General features: G+C 43.1%; 2 protein-coding genes across 2 annotated transcripts; both read right to left on the bottom strand.

The window, feature by feature from the left end:
- Positions 1-2,697: 2,697 nt before the first annotated feature.
- Positions 2,698-14,496, bottom strand: LOC142216973 (cytochrome P450 2W1-like). The gene is made up of 9 exons (XM_075285111.1): positions 14,250-14,496; positions 12,502-12,664; positions 9,491-9,640; positions 9,102-9,259; positions 8,439-8,612; positions 7,260-7,407; positions 6,769-6,953; positions 5,626-5,767; positions 2,698-4,236 (listed from the first exon to the last, which is right to left on the bottom strand). Exons 1-9 carry the CDS (start codon positions 14,427-14,429, stop codon positions 4,049-4,051), a joined length of 1,488 nt encoding a protein of 495 aa, XP_075141212.1. The 5' UTR covers positions 14,430-14,496; the 3' UTR covers positions 2,698-4,048.
- Positions 14,497-18,351: 3,855 nt separating this feature from the next.
- LOC142216974 (cytochrome P450 2W1-like) lies at positions 18,352-25,886 on the bottom strand. The gene is made up of 9 exons (XM_075285112.1): positions 25,707-25,886; positions 24,691-24,853; positions 23,596-23,745; positions 23,230-23,387; positions 22,253-22,426; positions 21,883-22,030; positions 21,237-21,421; positions 19,649-19,790; positions 18,352-18,560 (listed from the first exon to the last, which is right to left on the bottom strand). The coding sequence occupies exons 1-9, from the start codon at positions 25,884-25,886 to the stop codon at positions 18,373-18,375; spliced, it is 1,488 nt and encodes a 495-aa protein (XP_075141213.1). The 3' UTR covers positions 18,352-18,372.
- Positions 25,887-27,511: the final 1,625 nt, after the last annotated feature.

Here is a 27,511-nt window from a genome sequence, read left to right as displayed (position 1 = left end):
ACAGAGTATTAGTATTGACGGCCGATCCATGAACCCTGATTTTTGTATTTTTCTTCCCGCCCTCCAAAAAGCCATAACTTTTATTTTATTCCGTTCACGGAGCCAAATGAGGGCTTCACTTGCAGGACAAAGTGTTCATTGAATGGTACCAATTAATATTCCATATGATTTAGGATCAGTGCACACAAAATCAGCCTTCAAAAAAAGCCTCCCAATAGAACTGTAGCTTCTTCTACTTCTTCTCTTTGCTGAATCCACTCCCGGCTCAAAAAACAGCATCAAAATCTGCAACAAAAAAATCTGAGTCTCTGTGCAATGGGTAGCCATGGATGGGATCTGCAGATGGGAGAGGGCGGCAGAGGGGCAGAGAGAAGGAGGTGTCGGGAGATAAGGAGGGCATGGGCTAATATTAGTGGTGACTCACAATGGAGCAGATCTGAGAAATGTTCGTGACTTGGAGGATGAAGGAGGTGTTGGGGCTTCATAGATAGAGAGGAATGAAAGGTTTGAGAAATCATCACCCGTAGAATAGTGATCAGTAAGACAAAGCAGAAAACCACATTACTATACAGAATAGTCTGCCGTATTATCACCGCCACTATGGGGACAGCAGGAACGTACACTCAACACACCCGAAATAATGGCACCAACTGCACATGTTCTGCTCCAGCCGATCTCATACAATGGCGGTTTGGCTTTGAGAGAACAATAGCTTTATCCCAGATAAGACAAGGCTTTATGGGCCATGTAGATAAGTAAATAACTATCAGTAACCGTGCCAAAACTCCAGCGTTATACATACAATCCTGTATAGGGAACGTACTGCACGAGTATGGCTAGTGAAATGACAGGATCACGTTCAGAAACCGGTCTGACCCCATTATAGCCAATGGGATCTAAGGGTGGAGACGGTATCGGACATTGCTGATCAGATGAATGACGTCATTGGGATTATCACGCCTGGTGACAGTGCCGATCAGATGATGGATGTCCTGTCTATGGCCGGCTTTGGTCTATAAATATAGGTATAAAATAGGTAGTGGGGCCGCCCGTTGGAGTTTGTATGTATAGCACTGGTGGGGGGTGTTGTTACGTGCCACAGACGGGTCTGGCTGCTGTGCATGGATGGGAGTAGCGCCCTTGGTTGCGGCATGGCGGGGAAACGCATGCAGGAGGAAGGAGGATGGGTGCGCGGGGGAGGCTGGGGCCGCGTAGGAGGTGATTCGCGCAGGGAGTGAGGGCGGCGCGGACGAAGTCGCGGGTAATGCTAGTTATACTGTATATATTATCACATATTGCGACAAATCCTCTTTTGCTTTTAGGGTTGCGCTCCATCTCCTCCGATCCCAGCAGAACCTATCAGGTGACCATCAGATTTAATCTCCAGTTCATTCGACCTTATTTTTGTTTCCTTTTGCATTCTGTTCCTGCCAATACAAACTCCAATCCAGAAAACAAATCCACTGGTCTCAGATCCCCGGCGGCTTCTCTTACATCCTATGCCATCCTGCACATTGCACAATGCTGTGAACTTGTGTAGAAAGCTCCAGGTGACGGCTGAGGGGGAAGGAAAAAGTCATCGATTATTAGAAAAATAATTCACTCATATTACAGTCAGATATGGTCCTTACAAAAGACACACAAGATAATCGGCTTCTCTCTAGACTTTTGCTTGACGCAGTTGACTTTTGTAAGTGACGTGATTTTTATTTTCATCGCTGTCTGGTAACAGGACGGAAGTTACAGAAAGACAAATCTGTAAATGTAAAAAGTAACAATGTAATAAGTAGTAACAAAGAAAGGCGTAATACTTCTGGGACTAAAATGTTAACAGATTACTATTACTATAGCAAACAAAGTAACTCTGTTACCATATTCCATATTACATAGTAGATAGAGGATGGATGAAGACCCCGGTCCATCAAGTCCAACCTATAACCCTACAGTGTGATCCAAAGGAAAGCAAAAAAACTCCCCATGAGGCTGATACAAAAAAAATTCCTTCTCAATTCCAAATCCATATAAAACCCTGGATCAACTTGTCTGACTATAGTCTGATCTATAAGACTCAGCACACCTCAATAGTGGCTATGTGTACATAACAGTAGTATGGAATACCTTTTGGGTGCACATCTGTGTATGGCAGGGGCCCCCTCTTACTGCTGGGCGGGGGCTGAAGGGTTCTTGTTTTCTTTTCCTCCCCCGGCCTTTTACCATGGTGCTGTCCTGATGTAACATCCACATGAATTTTCACTGGTATTGTCATCTGTTAACCCAATAGCAAATAAGGGCACCTTTGCCCAACCCTCTTTGCTCTTAAAATACAGGATCCGTACCTCCTCTCTTCCACTTGGTGGTTCCTGGAGTCAGTGTTATCCTCCGTCTCTAGTTATGGAACCATCTCCTGCTTAGTTTTAGTATTTGTTAATCTGTTCTATTTTGCAGTTGAGCTCTATGGGACAGTCCGTGCAGTACCGTGATGTCCGTGATTTTGCGGACCAGTCATTGCGGACCTTGGTCATGGCACGGCACACCACGGATAAAATATCTGGTGATGTAACAGACCGCACTGAATACAATGTGTTTGCAATTGCGGACCATTTGCAGATTAAACTTACTATTGTGTAAGACCAGGCTTATTCCCAATACTTGTGGTTTGGCGCTAAATGAACACACCCAAGAGGAGACAAACACTGCTAAGAGTTATTGCAGTTCATTTATTTTTGGCAGTAATTCAGGTAAACAGCACCAGAGAAGACATCAAGACATCATCTGCATCTTCATCATCTTCTTCTTCTTGTTACTACTGGGGCCTTACAAATTAGGTGAATTTCAATATCAATCTCGGAAATCCCAGACAAAATGTTTCTCAAGTCCAACTTTTTCATTTGGTGACATCTGTTAAAAATGAAAGGACCCCTGACAGACCCCATTATAGTCAGAGGGGTCCCCCAGGGTTCATTGCTGTCCGTCATTAGATCCTTCTGTCTGTCAGAAGAGCAGCAGATATGGAGAAGGATCTTCAGGGTCTTTAGAACAAGACTAATATGTATCTTGGGTAGAACGTCCGTTATGTCTATATGGAAAGTCTGTAGCAGCTTAAAGGAATTCTCCTGTACCCTTACGCATCAGAGAGTCCAGACTGACGGGGGTTCCTCGGTGGAGAAGGTGATTCCCATCTCCTATTCTAGGCATTTAGGTGTCACTATTTTACTATTGGACAATATCAGATACCTTTACAAACCCCATAATTTACCTATCTAGGTAGTAAACGCTTGGTTATGTTTTTTACGTCACAATTTAATAGTGAAATTCACCTAGAACATCTCCTGCACAACCCCGGTTCTCCTTATAGAAATCTACCACTGGTTTTCTAAATCTTGTCTGGGTGTTAGGTGGTGTTATCATCTATTGTAATCCTGTCTGTGATCTCAATGAGGTGACTGCTGCAAAGAAGATGGCTGCAGACTTGTCATGTGTCAGTGCAGGGGTTAGCCCTATAGCCTTACCCCACTGGAGCCCTAGGTATATGAAAAATATAGAAAAAAATGGTTTACCACAAAAATATACAGAGTATCACAATCCTAATGATCTACAGAATAAGGAGAAAGCATAAGTTATACTAAGTAGTGCATGGTGTAGAAGAAACTAGGGGGGAATTACTGTTTATCCCCTCCCCCCTAATATTATAAAAGGTTAGTTAATAAATTAGATGCACCTCAAAATGGCGCCAAGAACAACTTTAAAAAAAAATGAAAAAAATTATAAAAATAAACGCTGGAATTGCTGATTTTTTTTTTTCCATTTCCACCCAGAAAAAAAATAATAAAAGCAAAAGTAACAAAGTATGGCTCATAGAGTTATAATAAAGAGGTGACTCAGACTGATACAACGAAACGTAAAAAAAATAACACACTGTTACAATGTAACGTAAAATAAAGTGACTTCTTGGGCTGAGGATGCTTATGAGGCTTAGTAATGCACCGTCTGTGTTGCAGAATGTGGCGATTGTTCCTTTTTCAAGCACCAAATGTAATATTTTGAGAGTTTACTGTCTGGGAGTTGCACAAACTTTGTAACTTTTGGGTCTCATGGTGAAGACGACTTCTGGGGTGAGGTCCAAGTCCTCGGGGCGGACTCCCGGAGGGGGTGTGAAGGAGAATTTCTGCAGGATTCCCGTGATGAAGAGAAATACTTCCATTCTGGCCAGGCTCTCTCCAGCGCACGCTCGGCGCCCTGTGTATATACATACAGATAGTATATAGGGGTTGTCAGTGCCAAGTTGCTGCTATATAAACACAATGAAACTGAAGAGAGATATTTTATAATTGTCATGGACTTTACAGTAAATGTCTAATATACTGTATTGTTTCTATATTGTTCTGAGCTTCTTTTTCCCTATGCCGAGCTCCAAATGTTCTTCAGACCTGTCGCCACCACTAGGAGGCGCTTTTTATGTCAATCACTAAGGGCCTTTGTATGTCAGTTTAATGAGACTCTTGTGGGCTTCCTGCTCATTGTGTCCTCAGGACTCCGACTAGGGACCTGCTCCTAACACCAGGGATCAGTAGTTTAATCCTTCAAACACCACCACGGTCAATGCATGTAACTAAGGCACAAGATTCCCTCCTCAAGACGCTCAAGATGTGATCCCTGGGTGCTGAAGCCTGTACACCGCAGCTGCCTCCAGGTCTACCTTCTATATTTCTATTAGAAGTGCCAAGGGTGTAGCGTAATACAGTGCCTATCAGATCTCGAGGGGGAAGTATAATACAATGCACCATCTAGGTAGTACAAGGTATTACATAAGTGATAAGAAAATCGCAAGTCCCATTGAGGAACTGAAAATAAATAAAGATATATCATAAAACATCAATCCCCATGCCAAAATGTTTAGCAATAATGAAAAAAATTAAAACACAACACACAAATGTAATGACCGGAGCAATACAAATGGAATGATATCGTGCCTGCACTTTGCTCAGCATAAAAAAAAACTAAAAAAAACTAAATAAATAAATAAAAATACCAAGGTAGTTCTCAATAGTATCTGCAGGAAGCAGAGAGACCTGATTTTTGCACAGCAACCCATGCTAGAAAAAATCAGTCGTCTTGTTATCAAGTAACTTATTGAAGAAGGTGAAAGCAAGATAAGGAAAGCGAGAGGGCAGCTATCACTATTCTGCAATATAATACATATACTGTATATACTACATATATGATCACATGATGTCTTTGCAATGCTTTGGAGTTCTGTATCAGAAAAATTCCAATAGTTAAACATCAAAAGTTAGATAATATAAGGAGATAATGGAATATTTCATTGGATTGTAGTAGATAAGAAATACTTTAGACTTGTTGTAGCCCTTGAGTCAACACTAGACAAGTCTAGCAATACAGTCATAGGAACCTTGTGTGAATCCAAGGCTCACGGTGAAAACAATGGATGGTGTGGTCTATGTCTTAGGAGAGTGTACTCATAGGGGCCACTATATCAGTATCATCATGGAAAACAACAAATATCTTGTAGGAGTCATTGTCAGGGGGGTTTTATTCTACCTAAACATAACATTCTCACCAGTTCCAATGGGGACCATAGTAAGTTATTGCAATGGGTCTACTCACCTTTGGAGAATGCATAGAAGGCGTCTTTCTTCAAAAAGTTTCCGTCAGCATCCAAGAAGTGATTGGGGTTAAACTGGTTGGGAGTCTCCCATTGGGTTTCATCGCGAAGAACAGATGGGAAGAGCGGAATCACTGTGGTCCCCTAATAAATAATGACAGATATAATATATGATATATATGAAGTAAACTCTGCTGCGAGCAAACCCTGTTCAATGGACACTGTGTCTTGTGTATGTCAATCATTTTCAACGTAAAGGGCATGTGAGTACCAACACATGATAGACTCACAGCCGGCAGTGGCTTCATCATCCACTTAAGTGCGATATCCCCATCACTATGCCATCTCAAAGCCAACGGTGCCAAAGCTACCATCTTGGGTTCCCCCAATGGCGCCATCCCCACACTGCTAGCCTGGGGATGTCCGACATGGAAACACAGTTGGAGGGAAAGAGACAAAGCGAACGGTGTGATATTCTAGTGTCCAGCCGGGAAACTAGCCTAGCGGGGCAGCAATTGCCTTTACAATTGGTATTAGTATCTTTATAGGGTTGTCCATGATATACAAAGAAGTTGGGGGAAGGTGAATAAAACTAAAAAAGTAAAACATACTCACCTACCCTTGGTGCTCCGGGGTCTCTCACCCACAGTTTGATCCTGTTGCTCTCGATAGCTCGTGTCCGCTGAGGCAAATCAGCAAACTAAGGAAAGGAACCAGGATTCCCTTCAAATAGGGACAGCATCGGGGGACACCAGTGTGGCGGGGACAGGTGAGTATGTTTTGGAGTTTTTCAACTTATCTGGCCTCATTGTAGAAAATTGGACAATCCTTTTAAGCACGTGGCAGGGCGCCCCCCACAAAGCAGGCTAGTCCATTTCTAGGCTGTAAGTCGTATCCACCAGAGAACCATCATTGCAAAAAACATTCAGGGAATCACTCAGCTGTTTTTGATAAACCGCCACTCCATAAAAAATATGTTGCCAAGCCCTGAGCTATTAGTATACAGATCACAGTATATAATAGCACAGCCATTGATGTCGCCTCGAGGCCAAGTACTGGATGGCATTTGGTTACGGAAATATTGTAACAATTTGGAAAACGTTTTTCTGCTGTTTCTCGATATTCACCGGCAAATACACAATTACCTTTGGTATAAAATAATCTCTGAACTGGATATCGGTGGGCGTGACATGTGGCAAATACTGTAAGATACTGGCATAACGCTGGATCTCATGGACCATGGCCAAGCAGTAAGGAAGGACTTTCTGGTCATCCATTCTGGGGGGACACTCGAGGCCGATCACATTCTCTATTTCATCTTGGGCTTTTTCTGAAAAATACAAATTAAAAGGCGATTTACCCCAAAATAGCCATGCAATGCAGAAAATATCCTGCGGGAAATTTTGGGATGTGAGACCTGTCCTGTTAATGTGGCACATAAGACTTTTTGATCACTTTTATTCCATTTGCACATAGCGATCAGGAAGTAATAAACCGTCCCTGTCTAACCTATGTAGTAACAGCCAATATCCCGTTCCTAAAGCTGCAGTTGCAGGCTAAGCCTTGCAAGGACGTATACGAGGATCAGAGATGGGTCACCTATAGTCTATGGGCTGGCCGCCACTGGTTATCTTACTCTGTATATGAGGATACTTCATCATGAGCAGAACAGCCCATTGTAATGTTGTGGCCGTGGTCTCTGTCCCACCAAGCATAAGATCAAAAGCAGAAGCCAACAAATTTTTTTCTGTAAAGATTTTCTCTTTTTCATCTGTTACTTTTTCCTAGAAGACAAAGACATATAATAGTGACCTAGACTGATAAACAGGGCGGGGGGGGGGGGGGGGGGATAAAGTGCCAAACTGAGCAATAATAGCAAGAACGAGTAGAGTGATGGCCACATCTATGGGAGCGTGCTGTGAGAGGGCTGTTCAGAACGGCTGTTCCGAACAGTGTTCGCTCAGCTCTAATAGTAACAGATTCGATAAGTTTGGATAAAGACACAAGTCTATCAAGTCCAACCTAAAATCCGACCCTGCAGATCCAGACGAAGGCAAATAAAACCATAATCCGGATGACAATTGCTCCATATTATGGGAAAAAAATCCTCTGCCGCTCTAAATATGGTAAAAGGATTCATTCCAACAGACTATCCAAGAATTCTAGCTCTCAGAACCTCTAATAGTTTTGCTTTCAGGAAGGGTTCCCCGTCCCTTCTAAGTTATCAGCCATCGCAACATCTGGTACCAATGACTTTCCATAGACTCACCGTCCTTACTATAAAGAAGCGGATTACAAGGTTTATTGTATCTTCAGTTACACAATTTGTAAAGACAGTTTCTCATCAAGAAGATCCCCAAAGTATTAAACACCCCAAACACCCCTGTTGTCCATGGCCAGCACCCTGAGCTTCTGCTCCACCAATATACTCATTGTGTATGGAGTATACAGGTGCATTGCCTGATAATAAATGACAAAATCTGGTAATCCAACCCCCGGGGTATTTAGGTTACCTTAATACTGATCTAGCTAAGCGGTTTAGCTTCTCTTTCCACATAAACTGAGTATGTTGCTCGGCTGTCAAAGATTGAAATAAAGAGCTGGATATTGTCAGACACAAATATTATATCCTGCAATAAGACACAACATCCAACCCAGGAAAAATCACTGCGACCCCTTGTCTCAGAAAACAAGTAGTTGTGGCCACAATGGAGTAATAAACTCTACCGCCATCTACTGTTGTAAACCAATGGCTACAATTGTTTCCTATGACGGAGCTTATATTGTATCACTGCCAGGTAATAACGCTCCTTACCCTGTCATCTCTCTGCATGAAGGCCTCCGCGTATGTCCTGAAGGAATCTTCACATTTAACTTCTTTCGCTTCCTTGAACTGAACCTTCAGAATTTCATTGAGTTCATCGATCCGGCTCATGACAAGTGCGGGTTCTTTCATGAAATATTTGAGTATTGGGAAGACACTGTAGTACTGAAGGAGGAAAACAGAGAAGAAATCAGATAGAGGATGAGCAGAAATCGAATCCATATCACAACACTTCTGATACTTTGTATCCTAGTGAGATGAGCGAATCAGTTTGTAGCAAGCCAGGATTGTTAGGAATGTTCCAAGAAACTTTTGGGTTCACTATCCACAAGTTATTATTATATTCGAGGGTCTCTGTAGTATAATGTATAATAATTGGAGATCATTGTCACATCCCTCACCAGTCAGTGCTAACATTCAGTGACTTGAAGATTCAACTAAACATACAAAAGCCACATGGAATGAATAAAGCCCATGACAGCTACAGGAGATATATATATATATATATACAGTATATATATATATATATATATATATATATATATATATATATATTTGCAGTTGAGCATCCATATCTTTTACCTGCAGTCATGTAGATGCCAACCCCAGGGTGCATGATGGGTTTCTCAATCACTATTTTCATTGATACTTTACCTTTGCCCCATGTGTAGCAGTATAGATAATAATGTCATCCATGATGGTTATCAGCCTCTGGAACGTTGGGTTATCATAGTCAAACCGTCTTCCAAATAACATCCCATAAGTTATGTTAGGAGGAGCAAGATAGAAGACTTTATTACCAAAAGGTTTACCTACAAGTTACAAAGTAAAATAATGTTATATTGTCTGGACCATTCACTACAAGCAAATGGAGCAGAGCTATGGGCATGTGTGGTCGGCATCTACCCACGCTGGTGCTTTTGCTAATAACTCCTGCAGAGCATTGCACCTACTAGTTGCGTATGAGATATGTCTCAAAGCCTTGACAGAACACAAGTAACCAATGTGTACAGTTGTATCTGGTTGTATCAGACCCCACTCACCATTATAAGACTGAATTTTTGCACTCAGGAATTGCAGCTCCTCGATAATTCTGCCTTCAATGGGTTTCTTCCCCATCCCAAGATCTCTTAATATGGAAAGCATAAATCTTCTGCTCACCTTCCACATCTCTCCATTAGAGAAGAAAACTCCTGAAAGAGAAGGTAAAAGTACAGAAGATTTTACTCTGGAGCCTGTATTTTACAAAAGAGGCAACGTGAGTAATAGATAAGGACCAGTAAGGTGGTAATATACAGTGTGGGGTCAGTAAAGGGGGTAATATACAGTGTGGGGTCAGTAAAGGGGGTAATATACAGTGTGGGGTCAGTAAAGGGGTTACTATACTGTGTGGGGTCAATATAGGGGTTACTATACTGTGTGAGGTCAATATAGGGGTTACTATACTGTGTGAGGTCAATATAGGGGGTAATATACAGTGTGGGGTCAATATAGGGGTTACTATACTGTGTGGGGTCAATATAGGGGGTAATATACAGTGTGGGGTCAATATAGGGGTTACTATACTGTGTGAGGTCAATATAGGGGGTAATATACAGTGTGGGGTCAATATAGGGGTTACTATACTGTGTGCTAAACCAGGATCAAGGGTAACTATTATTTTGATACAAAAACAAAAGGATGTCCCCTACAAAACTAAAATGTAGCTTTTATTAAATAAAATTAAAATATTATGAAAAACTCTTGTACTCCTTATGGAAGTGAGCACCTATATATATATATACAGTCCACTATAGGACTAGAACTGTCATTGAATGATGTCTCATGCTCCTAAATAAGGATCTACCTAAACATTGTGTCAGTGTCTCTAGTTTTATTTAATTTAAGACAAGGTACAGATTTGCGTGCACAAACGGAGCTATTACATCCAGCTGACAGCCAGAGCTAAAGTGGATAACGGTGAGCTGCTATTTGTTGCAAAGCAGCAACACCAAGTGAGTTGGAATAAGCTGACACTCATAGAGAACAATGCTGCCTAGTTCGTGATAGCTGTATGCAGCACTGGTCCATTCAATACCTATTCCAACTACAGTCAGGGTAATATACAGGAGTGGCTGTACTAGTATAAAACAGCCGTCTACTCCTTAGAAAAACATTACTAGTCTCGATGGGTTTCGTATATTGCTCATCAGGAGACTATCTCAACCCTGCCTATCGGCGAACTGCGGTTTTGACCGTACACCATCATCTAGGTGTTAGAGCCCGATAGGCATTTTGAGGCTTGAGAAAGCGCACATAGTTGCGCGAAACGGCTGTTGCCTACATGCCTATATATGCTCTATTCCCTCCCTGCACTACCTGTTTTTAAGGAATATGTTACCTCAATAAAAGAAGTATTTTATGAAGATAAGCGTGAACGTGGGTGAGTGCCCTTCCTCATTCTTCTGCATTTGCTCCAATATAGGGGTTACTATACAGTGTGGGATCAATATAGGGGTTACTATACTGTGTGAGGTCAATATAGGGGTAATATACAGTGTGGGGTCAATATAGGGGTTACTATACTGTGTGGGATCAATATAGGGGTTACTATACTGTGTGGGGTCAATATAGGGGTTACTATACTGTGTGGGGTCAATATAGGGGTTACTATACTGTGTGTGGTCAATATAGGGGTTACTATACAGTGTGGGCTCAATATAGGGGTTACTATACTGTGTGGTGTCAATATAGGGGTTACTATACTGTGTGAGGTCAATATAGGGGGTAATATACAGTGTGGGGTCAATATAGGGGTTACTATACTGTGTGGTGTCAATATAGGGGTTACTATACTGTGTGGTGTCATTATAGGGGTTACTATACTGTGTGGGGTCAATATAGGGGTTACTATACTGTGTGGTGTCAATATAGGGGTTACTATACTGTGTGAGGTCAATATAGGGGTTACTATACTGTGTGGGGTCAATATAGGGGTTACTATACTGTGTGAGGTCAATATAGGGGTTACTATACTGTGTGGGATCAATATAGGGGTTACTATACAGTGTGGGGTCAATATAGGGGTTACTATACTGTGTGGTGTCAATATAGGGGTTACTATACTGTGTGGGGTCAATATAGGGGTTACTATACTGTGTGAGGTCAATATAGGGGTTACTATACTGTGTGGGATCAATATAGGGGTTACTATACTGTGTGAGGTCAATATAGGGGTTACTATACTGTGTGGGGTCAATATAGGGGTTACTATACTGTGTGGGGTCAATATAGGGGGTAATATACAGTGTGGGGTCAATATAGGGGTTACTATACTGTGTGGTGTCAATATAGGGGTTACTATACTGTGTGGGGTCAATATAGGGGGTAATATACAGTGTGGGATCAATATAGGGGTTACTATACTGTGTGGGGTCAATATAGGGGTTACTATACTGTGTGGGGTCAATATAGGGGTTACTATACTGTGTGGGGTCAATATAGGGGTTACTATACTGTGTGGGGTCAATATAGGGGTTACTATACTGTGTGAGGTCAATATAGGGGTTACTATACTGTGTGGGGTCAATATAGGGGTTACTATACTGTGTGGGGTCAATATAGGGGTTACTATACTGTGTGGGGTCAATATAGGGGTTACTATACTGTGTGAGGTCAATATAGGGGGTAATATACAGTGTGGGGTCAATATAGGGGTTACTATACTGTGTGGGGTCAATATAGGGGTTCCTATACTGTGTGGGGTCAATATAGGGGTTACTATACTGTGTGGGGTCATTATAGGGGTTACTATACTGTGTGGGATCAATATAGGGGTTACTATACAGTGTGGGATCAATATAGGGGTTCCTATACTGTGTGGGGTCAATATAGGGGTTACTATACTGTGTGGGGTCATTATAGGGGTTACTATACTGTGTGGGGTCAGTAAACATGGCGTGGTTCTACTCCACCGCCCTATTCACTATTGGTGGACTTTCACCCATTGACTCTTCCCATTCCACCCCCTAAATTGAGAGGGTCCAGGTTGGAGGGACACGATGGGGTTAATTACCATGGTTCATCTGAAAGTCATCGGCCATCCGGACTGCACCGCGACTTCCAAAATCATAGCTGGCCGAGACCAGGGCGTCCTTATTGGCTTCATACCCAACCAGAACCACTGCTTTTGTAGGGCCAAAATGGAAGGTGAAGACCGGACCGTATTTCTTTGCAAGCTGGAAAACAAGATTCAGAACATTTTATTACGTCCTCGGCTTTTATATTAGTCGATGAAAAGTATTGGAGCGCGTTGCGAGCTGCAGACCTTCCCCAATATCTTACCTTACATACCTTAGACAACCTACCATGTCTGATAAGTGCGTGGGGGAGACGGCTTGGGGTGAAATTCACTTAGTGTATGAGGGTGTAAATCCAATAGAGACCGTCAGCATTGCCCTCTATCGTCTAACATGTCATTTCTATGTTGCCAAATATTACCATTGAACTTGTTCCCTTACAACGTCCCCCAAATTATGTTATCACTGCATATAATATAAGGAACAGATATAACACCAGAAACTCTAAGAGACCTGGGTTATAGTCACAAGCCCAGTCTGCAGCAGCCCCAGGGGGATTTGGGTGCAGAAGGACCCCATGTGACAGTAGCTAGATAACAGTCAGGGTATGAGCAGCCCTCATCCATTGGCACAAGACCACACAGAAGACTAATGCAGGAATTTTGCATTGCATTTGCAGTGAGAGATGATGCTAGATACGGTATATGGAGGATTAACCCTTAATCCTCAGGAGGATAATGCACCTAAGACAAGATGCCAGCCTCCCCCTGCAGGGCCTCTTTGGGACAATCATTCAAAATTGCAGTGAAGAATGGAGAAGAGATTCCAGTATACATATCGTATCCATACATTTATACTGCAGAAGAACCATATTCCTCCTAGTCAGGCATCCTCCAAGGAAACACTGATGATCTTTCCTATAGGTGAGTTCTCAGTGTCAAAGTCCCGGGGTACCCCTATTCCCTGTGCAGCACCTCATATGTATAAATTATATAGTGTTATATGGCAAGCTATGCTACCTAGTCATTATGTGCACAGATTTATTTTAGTCATTGGGTTTCCACAGCATCCAAGGGGTTAACTACCTTGCACTTGCCGGCTATGATGTGCACTCAGCTCCTGAGTCAATGCCTTACTACGAGCAACAACTCTAACTTGTAACATCATTTAATAGCTGCCCCTCCGCTGATTCCAGCACAGTTGGATTTTTTTCTCTAGCCCCCACCATTACTGAGCAATCAGTGCTGTTAGTTTCAGCAATATGCTAATTAGACGCTCTACTGTCAGGTGGGCGGTCCTGGGCTGTCTACTACATTGCTCAGGAATGGCGGGGGCTACAGAATAAAAACCACCTATGTCAGAACCAGAAGAGCAGCGACTATTGCACCAAGTAATGATGTGAAGTTGCTTCAGGTTGTTTTTACACATCTAACATCTGCCATAAATGTACAGCATGATGTTGATAAGGGGTTAATACCAAAATGTGTACACAAAAGAAGTCCATGCCATTGTGGGATCCTACAACCATTGAAGCCGTGTATTAAAACTGCAAAAATTTTCAACAAAGAAAACAACATTTACATATAAAGCAGATTTGCAAGATGTTTATTCCATTAAATCTCATCTGTATGGAACTAAAAGCAAGAATATTACATAATATCCATCAGCTAGAATCCCGCACAACAAACATTTCCAACATCAGAGACTGAAGACAGCTTGTGACATTGGTCTAAGGATTACTTACCTCCATGAAAGATACGTCCTGTCTGTCTACGTCCAGCAGGTGCAGGTTCCCGATAATGGGCAGCGGGGTCGGTCCTGGCGGGAATTTAGCATTTGTTCTCTTTGATAAGTCCATTAGGATCTTCACAACCATCATGACAAGGGAGCATAGAAGGAAGAGGGTCACTGATTCTACAGCCATGGCGGGTCCCCTGGATTATCAGTCCCTCTTAGGTCTTCAGCAGAGTTACCCTTTAGATATCGTATCCTGAGCTTCACCCAGCACATACAGCGTTCTGCATCTGTGTCGTCCTTTTATGGGTTAAGAGTTATAGTCGTTTGATTGGTTGGCGATTACACAGACATTTGGAAAATGAACACAATTTCTCAAGGTTTCACAATTTCACATAGAAATTGCTCAATAGTAACAAAGAGTTTGTTTGGCACGGTGACTCAATGGTTAGCCCTGGAGCCTTGCTGCGCTGGAGTCCCTGGTCTGAGTCCAACCAAGGGCAACATCTGCAAGGAGTTTGTATCTTCTCCCCGTGTTTGTACGGGTTTCTTCCCACACTCCAAATACATACTGATAGGGAGCAACGTATGGACAACATCTGTAAGCGCTCTGCAGAATGTGATGGTGCTATATAAGTAAGAGGAATAAATAAGACATTGAATAAAAGCACTCAGTCATCCAAGTGCATCCTATATTATTTATTATGCTTACTTATATAGCACCATCATAGTCTTTGGTGTGTGGGAGGAAACCGGAGGAAACCCATGCAAACACAGGGAGAACATACAAACTCATGCAGATGTTGTCCTTGGCAGGATTTGAACCTAGGACTCCAGCACTGCAAGGCTGCAGTGCTAACCACTGAGCCACTGTGACCTATAATCCTCTGTTGCTCCAGAAGGTCAAAAATATCCAATATAACTTGCAATATTTTTGGTTTCAAGAAAGTCCTCCAGTCTCCAAGGAATCAACCATCACAACATCCAGTGGACAAGAGTTTGATAATTGCCTTGGTCGCCTCCTCTGATTGGGCGCTACATCAGCTACATCATTCGTATACAATGGTGTCCAATATTATACAAAAAAAAAAAACACCAAGAAGAAGTTGTTGGAATGGAATAAGTTCCTTAGTGTGAATGTAATGATGATGTATGGAAGGGGTAACAATAATAGAAGGAAAGAACAAGGTTATTGGGAGAAACTGTACAAGGGAACGGAGGCTCTAGGACCCTGATGGACTCCTCTAGTCTGGATACAAGATGAGATACAATAGGGTATGGAGGTATACAGGTTCTATATCTTGCAACATATTTGCCTACAGAGGGCTGTACATAAGTATCGCAGAGGCAGCGGAGGCGGCTGCCACAGGGCCCGGGCCATTAGGCTGTATTACCGGCGCCCGACCATTACACAATAACCAGTATATAGAGTGTACACATATGGCGGTAAGCCAAGAGAAGGTGTGAGCTGACATTACCACATCAGTGTGATCGCACCGTATTCTGTTCCTATCTGAGCGCGCCCTTCCCCATTTTTGATGTGGCTTGGTCTCGCTGACCTTGTATTAGCCTGTGCGGACTTGTACTTGAGTCTATCAGGTGTTTGCTGATCTGGGCGCAGGTTTCATCAGTCAGTCTAGGTCAGGACAGACACAGGACACTTCTCATACCTCACAGACTCCTAACAAGCCTTAAAGGGATGGATCACCAATTATTTATTTATTAAAATGGGAGAATTTTGTCCCCCTTTTTGAATGGCGCAGGGGTCAGACTCCATTCATTTCAACTGGAGTGACGAAGATATCCATGTGCTGTACTGCTTTACTTTGTGGGGCACATGGAAAAATGATTGAGGATGGGCGGAGTCAGCGGAGAAGTGGGTGGAGCTAAATTTGCAGCGACACGCATGGCCCTCTAGAACCGTTACAATTTCTCATGTGGCCCCATGGGAAAATTAATTGCCCACCCCTGGTCTATGGGGTCCATAGGTAACCGCTTTTTAAGCAGTTTAGTCTTCCATTTTTAGAGTCCCCAAGTAGACTTGAAGAACGGAAAGCCAAATGTGTGAGAATCTAGCGTAAGTTTTAGGCACCCTGAAAAGCTGCCGTTACAAAATTCAATTCACTGGGTAAAAACAAACCCCCCTTGTGCCTACAGACAAAAAAAAAAAGATAAAAGTTACAAATGTTGCAATGCAACAATGAAAAAAAAGATAAATACATGCGGCTGATACAGTAACCAGCCCGTGTAACCGGGGTAACCTCACCTTCCAGGTCTACAGATCACATAACCTTCATGATCCCCCTAAATGATCGAATTCACATTCACATTACATTATGGATCTTAGTATTAATAAACTGGAAAAACAAGCTCAGACATCTGGAACGACATTCATGAGTGTTACCTTTATTATGTGGTTACAGATAGAACAATTTTATACATATGTTACCTCCAGTATAAGACCACTTATCATACATGAATAGTACATGTCAATAGAAGAAACCTTGTAATAGATCTTATTATAGAAATCTGTTTCCTTCCCCACTTATCAGACTGAGCTTCTTTTTTTTTTTTTTTTTTTTTACATAGAAACCTATGGAGAGGGGAGGGGGAGGAGGAGGATGAGTGATCTCTTTTAACACTACTATGTCCTAATACATGACTCTACCACTGCACAGAATGGGGCAATAAATCAGTGAATGGCCTCTTCTTCCCCTTTCCATAGACTTCTGTATTTCAGTTGAGTATGGAGTTGGACTAGCTGAAGATAAGGAGAAGGATAGAAGTCTGATAACAGATTTCTTGAATAAGACATATTACAAGGTTTCTTCTATTCTCCTTTGCTAATCACTGATGAAATGTTGTTTCGTTTTTGGAGGTTACTTTAAGGCTTCTTAAATTTTGTGATTCTATTCCCCAAAATCACATCCTCTCTGAGCCGTAGCTTTTGATTTTCCCTTTAACATTGCCGTATAAGGCTTCTTTTTTGCAGGATGATCTGTAGTTTTTACACTCAATATTTTAATCATTTTTTATTCCATTTTTTAGGCAAAGTTATAAAAATAACAAATTTTCCAGTATTTTTTATCATATTTACAATATGGGATAAATAATATGTGAGTCTTATGTTGTCGCACGGGTCGTTGCAAACATTGTCATTCTGAGTATTTTATTGCTTTTTACATTTTTACATAAAATTGTATCTAAGGAGATGTTCTGATTTTGTTTATTTCATATTTATTTTTCGTTTAGTCCCTGTAGGGTGGTGGCTCATCCTATTATTCAATGATATAACAAACTACAATGCTTCCGCACCGCTGTGTATTATGATATGATAGGTCACCATTTGAAGATCAGCAGGGGTCCAACACCCGGTACCGCCACAAATCAGCTGTTTGCAGCCGTGCTCCCTTCACAGGCCATTGGACATCATGTTCATTGGTCGTATGGCCTGAGCGCAGCTTCTGAGCTGTAATACCGTTGTATGTGCTGTGCTTGGTAAGTTACAAGGAGGCTGCAGCGCTCACCCGAATGCTGCAGCCTCTACAAACAGCTGATCTGTCGGGGTCAGCAATTATTTAGCCTGGGTACCCTTTATGTATAAGTGGAATAAGTGTCCGGACAGAGAAGGAAGGGGTTAAAATTGAAGGTACACGATGCCCATATAGGTTGGAGAAGGATAGAAGGGTAGCAATATAGCTAAGGGAGGGAGACATTGTACAGGCAATATTGGACTGTATAGGGATCTAGATATCGGTTCACTTGGAGCTATGACATGGAGCTATACAATATTACTGTGAGCTCCTCCTTAACCTGCCCTCAGTTTCTCTCCTCTCCTGCAGCAGCTCTCGGAGAGATACCCCGCACCAGTTCCATTACACTGGTTGGGCTTTACAAAACTGGTTGACGGCATGTGACCACTGCAGCCAATTACCGGGATCAGTGGCCACAATACTGACAACCCCATTAACAAATGCCTGGAATCCCATGAGACAGCATGGCCATTATATACCTGACCCCCCGGGTCTACGAGAAGTATTTCATATTGAATGCATGTTATGTACAGTATAATGGAGACAGATCCTTATTGAAGATGCAATACAGATGAATACATTGTGATTGTTATACATTGTCTACACTCTGGGAGTTGCACAAACTTTGTAATTTTTGGTTCTCATGGTGAAGACGGGGACTGGAGAAATGTCTATGTCATCTGTGGTCATTCCTGGAGGGGGGGTGAAGGTGAACTTCTGCAGCATCCCTGTGATGAATAGAAATAGCTCCATCCTGGCCAGGCTCTCACCCGCGCACACCCTGCGCCCTGTGTATATAGAAGTGTAGTTAGTATCTGGGGATTGTAAATCATTACTACAGAAACACAACAGAAGCGGTTCCACCACGAGAGGCGCTACCTGTAAACCCATTGAGTTAGGTGTAAAGAGTAAGCTGCAATAACCTAGGCCAGAGGAGGGAACCCTGGCTCTCCAGCTGTTGCAAAACTACAACTCCCAGCATGCATACTGGCTCTGCTGTTCTTGGAACTCCCATGGAAGTGAATGGAGCATGATGGGAGTTGCAGTTTCACAGCAGCTGGAGAGCTGAAGGTTTCCTACCCCTGTCCTAGGCCTACTATTGTGGTTGCTGCTCTAATGATATCTGCCTTCATGGTGTGGATCTGGACAAGGCTTACCCTAGGGGACTAAGACCTGTACAAATATTTAGGGTATATTCCTCTCCACCAGCTAAAGACCCACACGTAAGAAGTTGATGGTGGATTCCTGAATTTCATCTGGATGGCAGTGAAGAAGTGATGGACACTTCTTGCTTTACAGCTTGCTGAAAAATGAAGCGTCTTGCTTGATCTGCTGATTCGGCACAATTCTTGACAAGGCTCTTATCAGCTCTACAGTGTCTGAGCGAGCAAACCCACAGCGCCTTCTATAGGGCCAGAATTTGGAGAAGATGACCCACTCAAATTCTTCTCCAAACTCTAAAGTCCAATGGAAAAGGCAGCAACATCTAGGGGGACACTATCTGAAAAAGGGGAGGATTAGGATGCGTGGCTTGTGCCACGTTAGGAGCCATTCAGTCAGAGCAGCGTCTTGTGGGTTCACCTGTCCATTGCAACAGGTTGGAACATCATAGAAGATCGGAAGAGACTGAGTTTACCCAACTGGTTATGTGCACGAAGCCTTATGGTAGATACATGTGTAGTAACAGGATCCTTGACGTAAATAATGGGTGGGATGATGTATGTTCCAATGTCCGTACTTAGAGGGACCTTATATCTATATTTCTATAGGATACAAATAGCTTTGAGGTGTGATAAGTGTTCTACCTAACCTAATCATAAAACCCTCATCCAGTGCCAGCGGTGACCTAGTAAGGTCCCACCATGGATCTACTCACCCTTAGAGAATGGATAGAAGGCGTCTTTCTTCAAAAATTTTCCATCAGCATCCAAGAAGTGATTGGGGTTAAATTGGTTGGGGGTCTCCCATTGGGTTTCGTCATAGAGAACAGATGTGAAGAGCGGGATCACTGTGGTGCCCTAATATGTAAGGACAGATATGGTAGAACCTGAGCCAGAGCTTTAGAGAAATTCTAGCTACAAGGGTGAGTCAAAAAATAAGCCTAAAATTGAGACCTATGAGAGGACTGCTACCAAGGGTGTTATCGTGGTGCATTACCATGCAGATCTGCACAACACTGCCCAAACATTGACATGGATATCCTCTCTACAGTCCTGAACTTGCCCCATCAGGCTACGGTCATATCTGCTTTTAGTGACTATTTGGGGATTCCGTCCCCCAGTCTGCTCGAAAAATGCAGAGAGAAAAGTCCAAGCGGATCCGAAGAACGGAAAACCCAATGCAAGTGTCAGTCCTACAAGGGCGAAGATTCACATCTGATGAAGAGTTGGAGACGTCGGTGCAATTGTGACTCACAGGTCAACCGAAGTTATTGTTTTAATGTGAGAATACAAAAACTTGTGGACAAAAACGTATTGAAAAGCAAGAAATGATGTAAAAAATGTATTTGCCTTTTCTAAAATTTTATTAAAATAAATTCTATAGGCAGAGTGTGGATAATATTTAACTCACCCTCATATAATAATAGATCTAGCATACAGTGCCCCTACGAAGCATACAGTGCCCCCAGCAGTATACAGAACTCAGAGTAGCATACAGTGCCCCCTAGAAGGATACCATGCCCCTACAAAGCATACAGTGCCTCCAGCAGTATACCCTGCCCCTTCGTAGCATACAGTGCCCCCTAGAAGGATACCATGCCCCTACAAAGCATACAGTGCCCCCAGCAGTATACCCTGCCCCTTCATAGCATACAGCACCCCCTAGAAGGATACCATGCCCCTTTGTAGCATACAGTGTCCCCAGCAGTATACAGAACTCAGAGTAGCATACAGTGCCCCCTAGAAGGATACCATGCCCCTACAAAGCATACAGTGCCTCCAGCAGTATACCCTGCCCCTTCGTAGCATACAGTGCCCCCAGCAGTATACAGAACTCAGAGTAGCATACAGTGCCCCCTAGAAGGATACCATGCCCCTACAAAGCATACAGTGCCCCCAGCAGTATACCCTGCCCCTTCGTAGCATACAGTGCCCCTAGAAGGATACCCTGCCCCTCATAGCTTACAGCGCCCCCAGCAGTATACAGAACTCAGAGTAGCATACAGCGCCCCTTGTCTGTGGCACTACTTCAGGAATCCAGGGCACCACGCCAATAGTCTGTCTTCTGAATCCCTGGGCCCCCTTTGGTACGAGGGTCCTGGGCAACTATCCACCTCCCCATCCCCTAATCCTTCCCCTGCTGCCAGCCCTTTACTCCCAAGAGCACGAAGGCACATAAAGATGGGGATCCCGGGGTATTCTCTGTATCAGAAGGATATGGTTGTCTTTCGATAGCCATGTCTTTCTGAGCCATTTCGGTGTCCTGTCTGATTCCCACAACCAACCCTGATCTGGCCGAATTACCTTTGGCAAAAAGTAGTCTCTGAAATGGATATCTGTGGGTGTCAAATGCGGTAAGTACTGGAAGATGCTGGCATAGCGCTGAGCTTCATGGGCGATGGCCAAGCAGTAGGGAAGGACTTTCTGGTCATCCCATCTTGGAGGACGCTCGAGGCCGATCACACTTTCAATTTCATCGTGGGCTTTTTCTGAAAAATGCAGAAATACATGTGATATGTAAGACCCGTCCTGGTCATGTGATGGTCACCCTGGTGCAGGACTCATTACAATTATCAAATCTTTACATCCATCCATTGTAATTTCATGGTGGGTAATACAATGTACAGTGACATGTTTTGGTGTTTCTGTATTAGAGGGAGCAAAAACTTTAGCGCTTGATCCTGGTCTAAGAAGTTGTAACCAAGAGCTCTGGTTCTTAGTGCAGCCTCCTCCTCTACAGTCAGGATTATAAGAAGTTCCTTGTCTATGACCGTGCACAATTGGAAGGGAACTGCCCTGTTCGATCAGGTCCTTGCCGTTCCCGGAGAATCCCTCTGCAGTCAGCCATAGGGACATACAAAGGAGTCCAACCCTGTCTGTCCAGTAGAGAAATGTCATAATGTTTGGACTGGTTATTAAGGGGTTAAAAGCAGAATTATTCGGAACCTACTCTGTAAATGAGGATATTTAGTCAAGAGCAGAATACACCACTGTATGGTCGTGGCCGTGGTCTCCGTCCCCCCAAGCATAACATCGAATGCAGAAGCCAAGAAGTTCCTTTCTGTAAAGATTTTCTCAGTTTCTTCAGTTACTTTTTCCTAAAACACGAAGACGTATAATAAAGATATTAACCAACGTGATACAAATGTGACATTTACAGACTACTAAATGGGGGTGGCGAACAAAACGCCCAATATTACTGAACAGGGGGTAGTTAGAATGGGAGCAGCGCCCATATAGTGTCCGTGTGACCTTTGCCCCCTAACGTCTTAAAGCGATAATTCCATTATATCTATCCCTCCTTGCTTTAAGCTCTTTACCCTTTCATCTTTCTGCACGAAGGCTTCCGCGTACGTCCTGAAGGAATCTTCACTTTTAACTTCCTGCGATTCCTTGAACAGAACCTTCAGAATTTCATTTAGCTTATTAATCCGGTCCACCACAAGTGCGGGTTCTTTCAAGAACGGTTTGAGTATTGGGAAGACATTGTAGTACTGAAAGAGGAAAAGATGCAATAAGTCAGACATAGGATGAGCAGGAATCGAATCCATATCACAAGGATCACATGCCAGATCCTGAATTACTATATCTTTGTGTGTGGTTGTGTGAAGAAGGTAACACCATTGGAGTCCATCTACGTGGCTGCATTGGTGGTCCGTATTGTATAGTCCTATAATACAGGACCCTAAAGACCCCGTGTGCCATTGTAGTGAGTCAGAACACTTGGCTTACTTTTGGGCATTGCCCCTTGATCATGTGACATCATCAAATTGAGCCCCCTATAACATAGGTGACCCAAAAACAACACAGCAGTAGGTCTACGACTTAAGTTTAATTGATGTGCCCTCTTCTCTGCAAACCCTATAGCCTTACCCTCACTACTCTTCCCCATCTCTAAAACTACACAACCCACCTTCCAAGAGTATTGGTCGTCCAGATCTCCCATGCTATGATCACTTTCAGATGTGGATAACTTACGTTGTAATCCTGTTGATCCATTGTAATCCAGGATTAGATTAGCATCTGAATCAATTCAATAATATTCAGCTACAATCTTTGGAGACGTAACAATGTTACAGAGAGATTCTGGCCCTGCCATCTCCAGCGGTCCCCATCCAGATCAATGGAGCGGCTCTGACCAGGTGCTCCATTCAAAACTGTTCTGCAAAACTCCCCAATTGTTGAAATTGATGAGGGTCCCAGTAGTGAGACCCCCCTGACCAGCAAGTTACCACTCATAATATAGATAGGGAGTAACTTGCTGTGGCTGGACATCCCCTTTAATGGTATACGTTACCTTTGCACCTGGAGTTCCGGTATTAATAACAATGTCATCCATGAGGGTTATCATTCTCTGAAATGTTGGGTTATCATAGTCAAAGCGTCTCCCAAATAACATCCCAAAAGTTATGTTAGGGGGAGCAAGATAGAAGACTTTCTTATCAAAAGGTTTACCTGGAAATACAAGGTGATATAATGTTACTTATTGTCCGGGTCGTACGTTACTAGCAGATAGACCATAGCTATGGCTCTGTATAGTCACTGTAGAACCATTGCAGAACATTGCACCTACCACCCTTGTGTTGGGGAAGTGTCTCAAAGATTTCACATAACATGTGTAACATTGGCACCAACGTATCTGGTTGTATCAGACACCACTCACCATTATGAGACTGAATTGCTGCATTCAGGAACTGCAGCTCCTCAATAATTCTTTCTTCAATAGGTCCCTTCCCCATCCCAAGATCTCTTAATATGGAAAGTGTAAATCTTCGGGTCACCTTCCATAATTCTCCATTGGAAAAGATCACTCCTGAAAAAGAAGAACAAATGAGTCCAGGATTGATATCTTTTGCTAGTTTCCTCCAGTCTTCCTTGGCGGTTTGGCCGACCTCAGCTTCAGCCCCTTCAAGTCACATAAAGCTTCTGCTCCAATCCAAAGTTCAATTTACGAGCTCTTAATTCAATCTATTTGTCAGGCTCTACAGAGGTCCTACAAAAACATCAAAAAGTTCATCAAATCCAGACTTCAAATAAGGAACCTTTAAACTCTTGTAGTACCCATAGCAAGGAGAGAGGTAGCGTGCCGCTCGCAGCTCAGACATTGTGGTGAGTTACTTTACAGTTACACCATGACGGGTAAGTCTCCTACTAAAAGAGGGTTTGCACTCTGGAGATGCAATGCGACCACCTGTCTGTTTGGAGTCTTTATGCCTGGTTAATGGTTGGAGTCTGGGCTTTACCCAAAAGCTGCCACCAGGAGCCTTAGTGTGAGCCTGGAGAAGCAGAACCCACTGGGATAGAAGTTTAGTGAAAGTTACGAGAGGCAACAATGTAACTGCTGTAGACTTTGCTGTACCTGAGGAGATCCTGCTAACCTCTTCTGTACTTAAAGATGATCTCGGTAAAGTACTGGTAACATTGTGACCTCATAGTGTATGCGCCATGTTCAGCCTAACTCAAGTAATCATGGATGGAGTGGGGAATGGCTGTCCTGTTCATTCCTTTGGGTATGCCAGCATTAGAGGTGGTGCAAACCATTACAAGGACACTGTATCTGGTTCTTACCAACACACCCCATCATCCTGGGACAGGAGCGACTAGTACTTCTTGCCCTGCCTGACCACTTAAAGGAACACTAAACCTAGAAATGAACGCTATACATTAACACAAAATGTAGTACAAGGCTTCCCAGTCCTGGTCCCTAATCTCAGTACTGAGATATTACAGGATAGAATGACTTGTTGGGGTTACTTACCATGATTCACCTGAAAGTCATCAGAAATAGGGATCGGACCCCGAAGTCCAAAGTCATAGTTGGCCGAGACCAGGGCGTCTTTATTGGCTTCATACCCAACCAGAACCACTGCTTTTGTAGGGCCAAAATGGAAGGTGAAGACCGGACCGTATTTCTTTGAAAGCTGGAAAACAAGATTCAGAACGTTTTATCCAAGAAATAGATTTACTCCCAACTGGATAAAATATGTGGCCACATTCATGAAACTGGAAGCCCCCACATCATTGGGAGCCGGTGACACAAGTACATATGTGTATCCCTAGTCTACAATAGTAAAACCCTTGTGTAACCCAGAGAGCCCAAATAATGCAAAGCACCCTCAGACGTTGTATCCAGTGGTCCGAGGGTACTCACCATTCTGTACATGGACCTGATTTTGATTTTCTTAAATTTTCTGAGACATTGTCTTTAATATTGTCTTTCTTATTGAATGATCAGTCCCATCCCTGGCCATGGTGGAACAGCTGACTCATTTACGTGGCCGTGCACGCGTCTCTTCATGTATCTGTGCACCTATGCTGGAATCATGAACACAGCATAGGAGGTGCAAAGCAACAGTTGTGACAATTATGCTCCAAGGTTTGCTAATTTTTTACTCCATATCTGACGTAAAACCAATAAGTGTTTTGTCCCCACTTAGAACACTTATCCCCATCCAGAGGCTCTCAGTGGCATTGGTAGACTCCCGTTTTTTGGGATTGCTGGTGATCCCAGCTGTCGGCTACCCAGTTATGTGTTTTTTTTTTGTTGAACTTTTTTTGCACCCAAAATGAATTCAAAATTAAATTCCCTTCTGCAAAATTTACTCTGGGATCGGGATCAACAACGTGCGGCCTCAGCCTTAAATCTCTTCCATATGAAGTTAACAAGACCCTCTAATACCAGCTGAAGAACATTACCCCATAACTATGGCCAAAAAGATAGTTCCAAGATAAACAAAGTGTGACATTTATTGTGTAACTGCAATGATTTTTTACCTCCGTTAGAGTCTTGTCTTGTCTTTCTATGTCCAGCATATGCATGTTACCAATGTAGGGCAGCGGGGTCGGTCCGGGTGGGAATTTATAATTGTTTCTTTTTGAGAAGCCTAATAGGATCTTCACCACCATCATGACGACGGTGCAGAGAAGGAAGAGGGTCACTGATTCTGACGCCATGGTGGGTGTCCTGATATAGCAGTATTCCACAGTCACCCTCTATATATATTGTATTTCCACAGCTGAACTCCACCCCGGCCACACAACGTTTCATTTGTTATAGGCTTCTAATGGTTAAAAGTTACAGCAAAGAAACCTCATTGGTTGGCAAAAAGCAGAGACACTTGGTAAATGAACTATTTAAGTCCATGCCTACCTGAGTCTGCCAATGCTGAGGATCAAATAATACAAAACTATTAATATTCACTGGATTTTTGGCATATGGTGAGATATTAAATGCATTGAGAAATAACTTACAGCGTTTGCAATGGGGTTGTATTGGGGGTCTATTATTGGGCCATTTAGTGCCGTAGTGGAGCGGGTGACCCTGCTTATCCTTCCTATAGCCGGTCGATGATGATGCATTATAGACTTCTCTATGTGAAGCCGTAACTCTTTGCAATGTATCATGGTCCTGACCTGATACACATTCTAAAAGGATTTATTGTCTTGTTTAACGTCGCAATGGATTTAGCTGCCGTCCTATAAGCAGACTTGGATGGGCCGTTATTGGAGCAGGTTATGATGATTATAGAGAAAATCCGTTTATTGGTAAAACATTAAAACTTCCAAGCTATTGTGGCAGAAACAACAAGCACACGATGACATGGGATCGCCAAAATTAGGGCAAGCCAATAGGAGAAATCTAACACTCTTAGGGCCCCTTCACACGACGTATACGCTCACTGCTTTGGAGCGTGTAAACGTTCCGTAGCAGCGGCGTCTAAAAGCAGATCGCATTGATTTCTATGGGAGCCGGCATACGCGCGCTTGCCATAGAAATGAATGGGCTGCTTTTTCCATTCATTTCTATGGGGAGCGCGCGTCTGCCGGCTCCCATAGAAAACAATGGGAAGTGCTTTAGACGCCGCTGCTACGGAACGTTTACACGCTCCAAAGCAGTGAGCGTATACGCCGTGTGAAGGGGCCCTTAAATGACATCAGATCACATCTTAAGTCTAACCTCTTCCGAGTCTCCAGAGGGGAAGGTTTCTCTAGTAAATAATGTTCTTTGCCAAGTCTATGACTAAGACATGGAGTATTCAGGTCAAAGCGCGTCAGCGAGGAGCGAGATCAACATGTTTATTATACCACACTAGTTTGGAAGTTTTAATGTTGCACCAATAAAGAGATATTTTTTATTCTTTACCTCCATGCTGGACTGACCTTTTCTACTTCATTGTCTGGAGCCGAACCAGCGTCTCCTTCTTCCGTGCAGGGAGGAAACACATTCATGTGGGTGACCCGGCCATTTTTGTTCTTCCCTTACCTATGATTATTTTGGTCTTCACCACTTTCATTGCTCGGTGCCTTCCCCTTGTCTGGTTGCAATATTACAGTGACCATCACCTCTGTTCCACTTCTGAGGCTCAGCATGGTAGTTTATGACTCTGTTTCCCACAATCCACCATTAGGACACACATTGTGTAGACGTCACATCTGTCTTGGTGACTCCTCCACATTAGTGTGACATTGAGCAGTAGAAGTAGCGGAAAGACTAAGGGGACTAAGCCAAGATTACCAAGATCAGGTAGGTTATGAAGAACATATCACAGTGACACTAGACCAGACCATGCCAGACCACC

This window comes from Leptodactylus fuscus, chromosome 8, assembly GCF_031893055.1.
Source record: "Leptodactylus fuscus isolate aLepFus1 chromosome 8, aLepFus1.hap2, whole genome shotgun sequence".
NCBI classification, from domain to species: domain Eukaryota; kingdom Metazoa; phylum Chordata; class Amphibia; order Anura; family Leptodactylidae; genus Leptodactylus; species Leptodactylus fuscus.
Note: the sequence above shows the minus strand (reverse complement) of the source record. Positions and strands in the feature narration are given on the sequence as shown.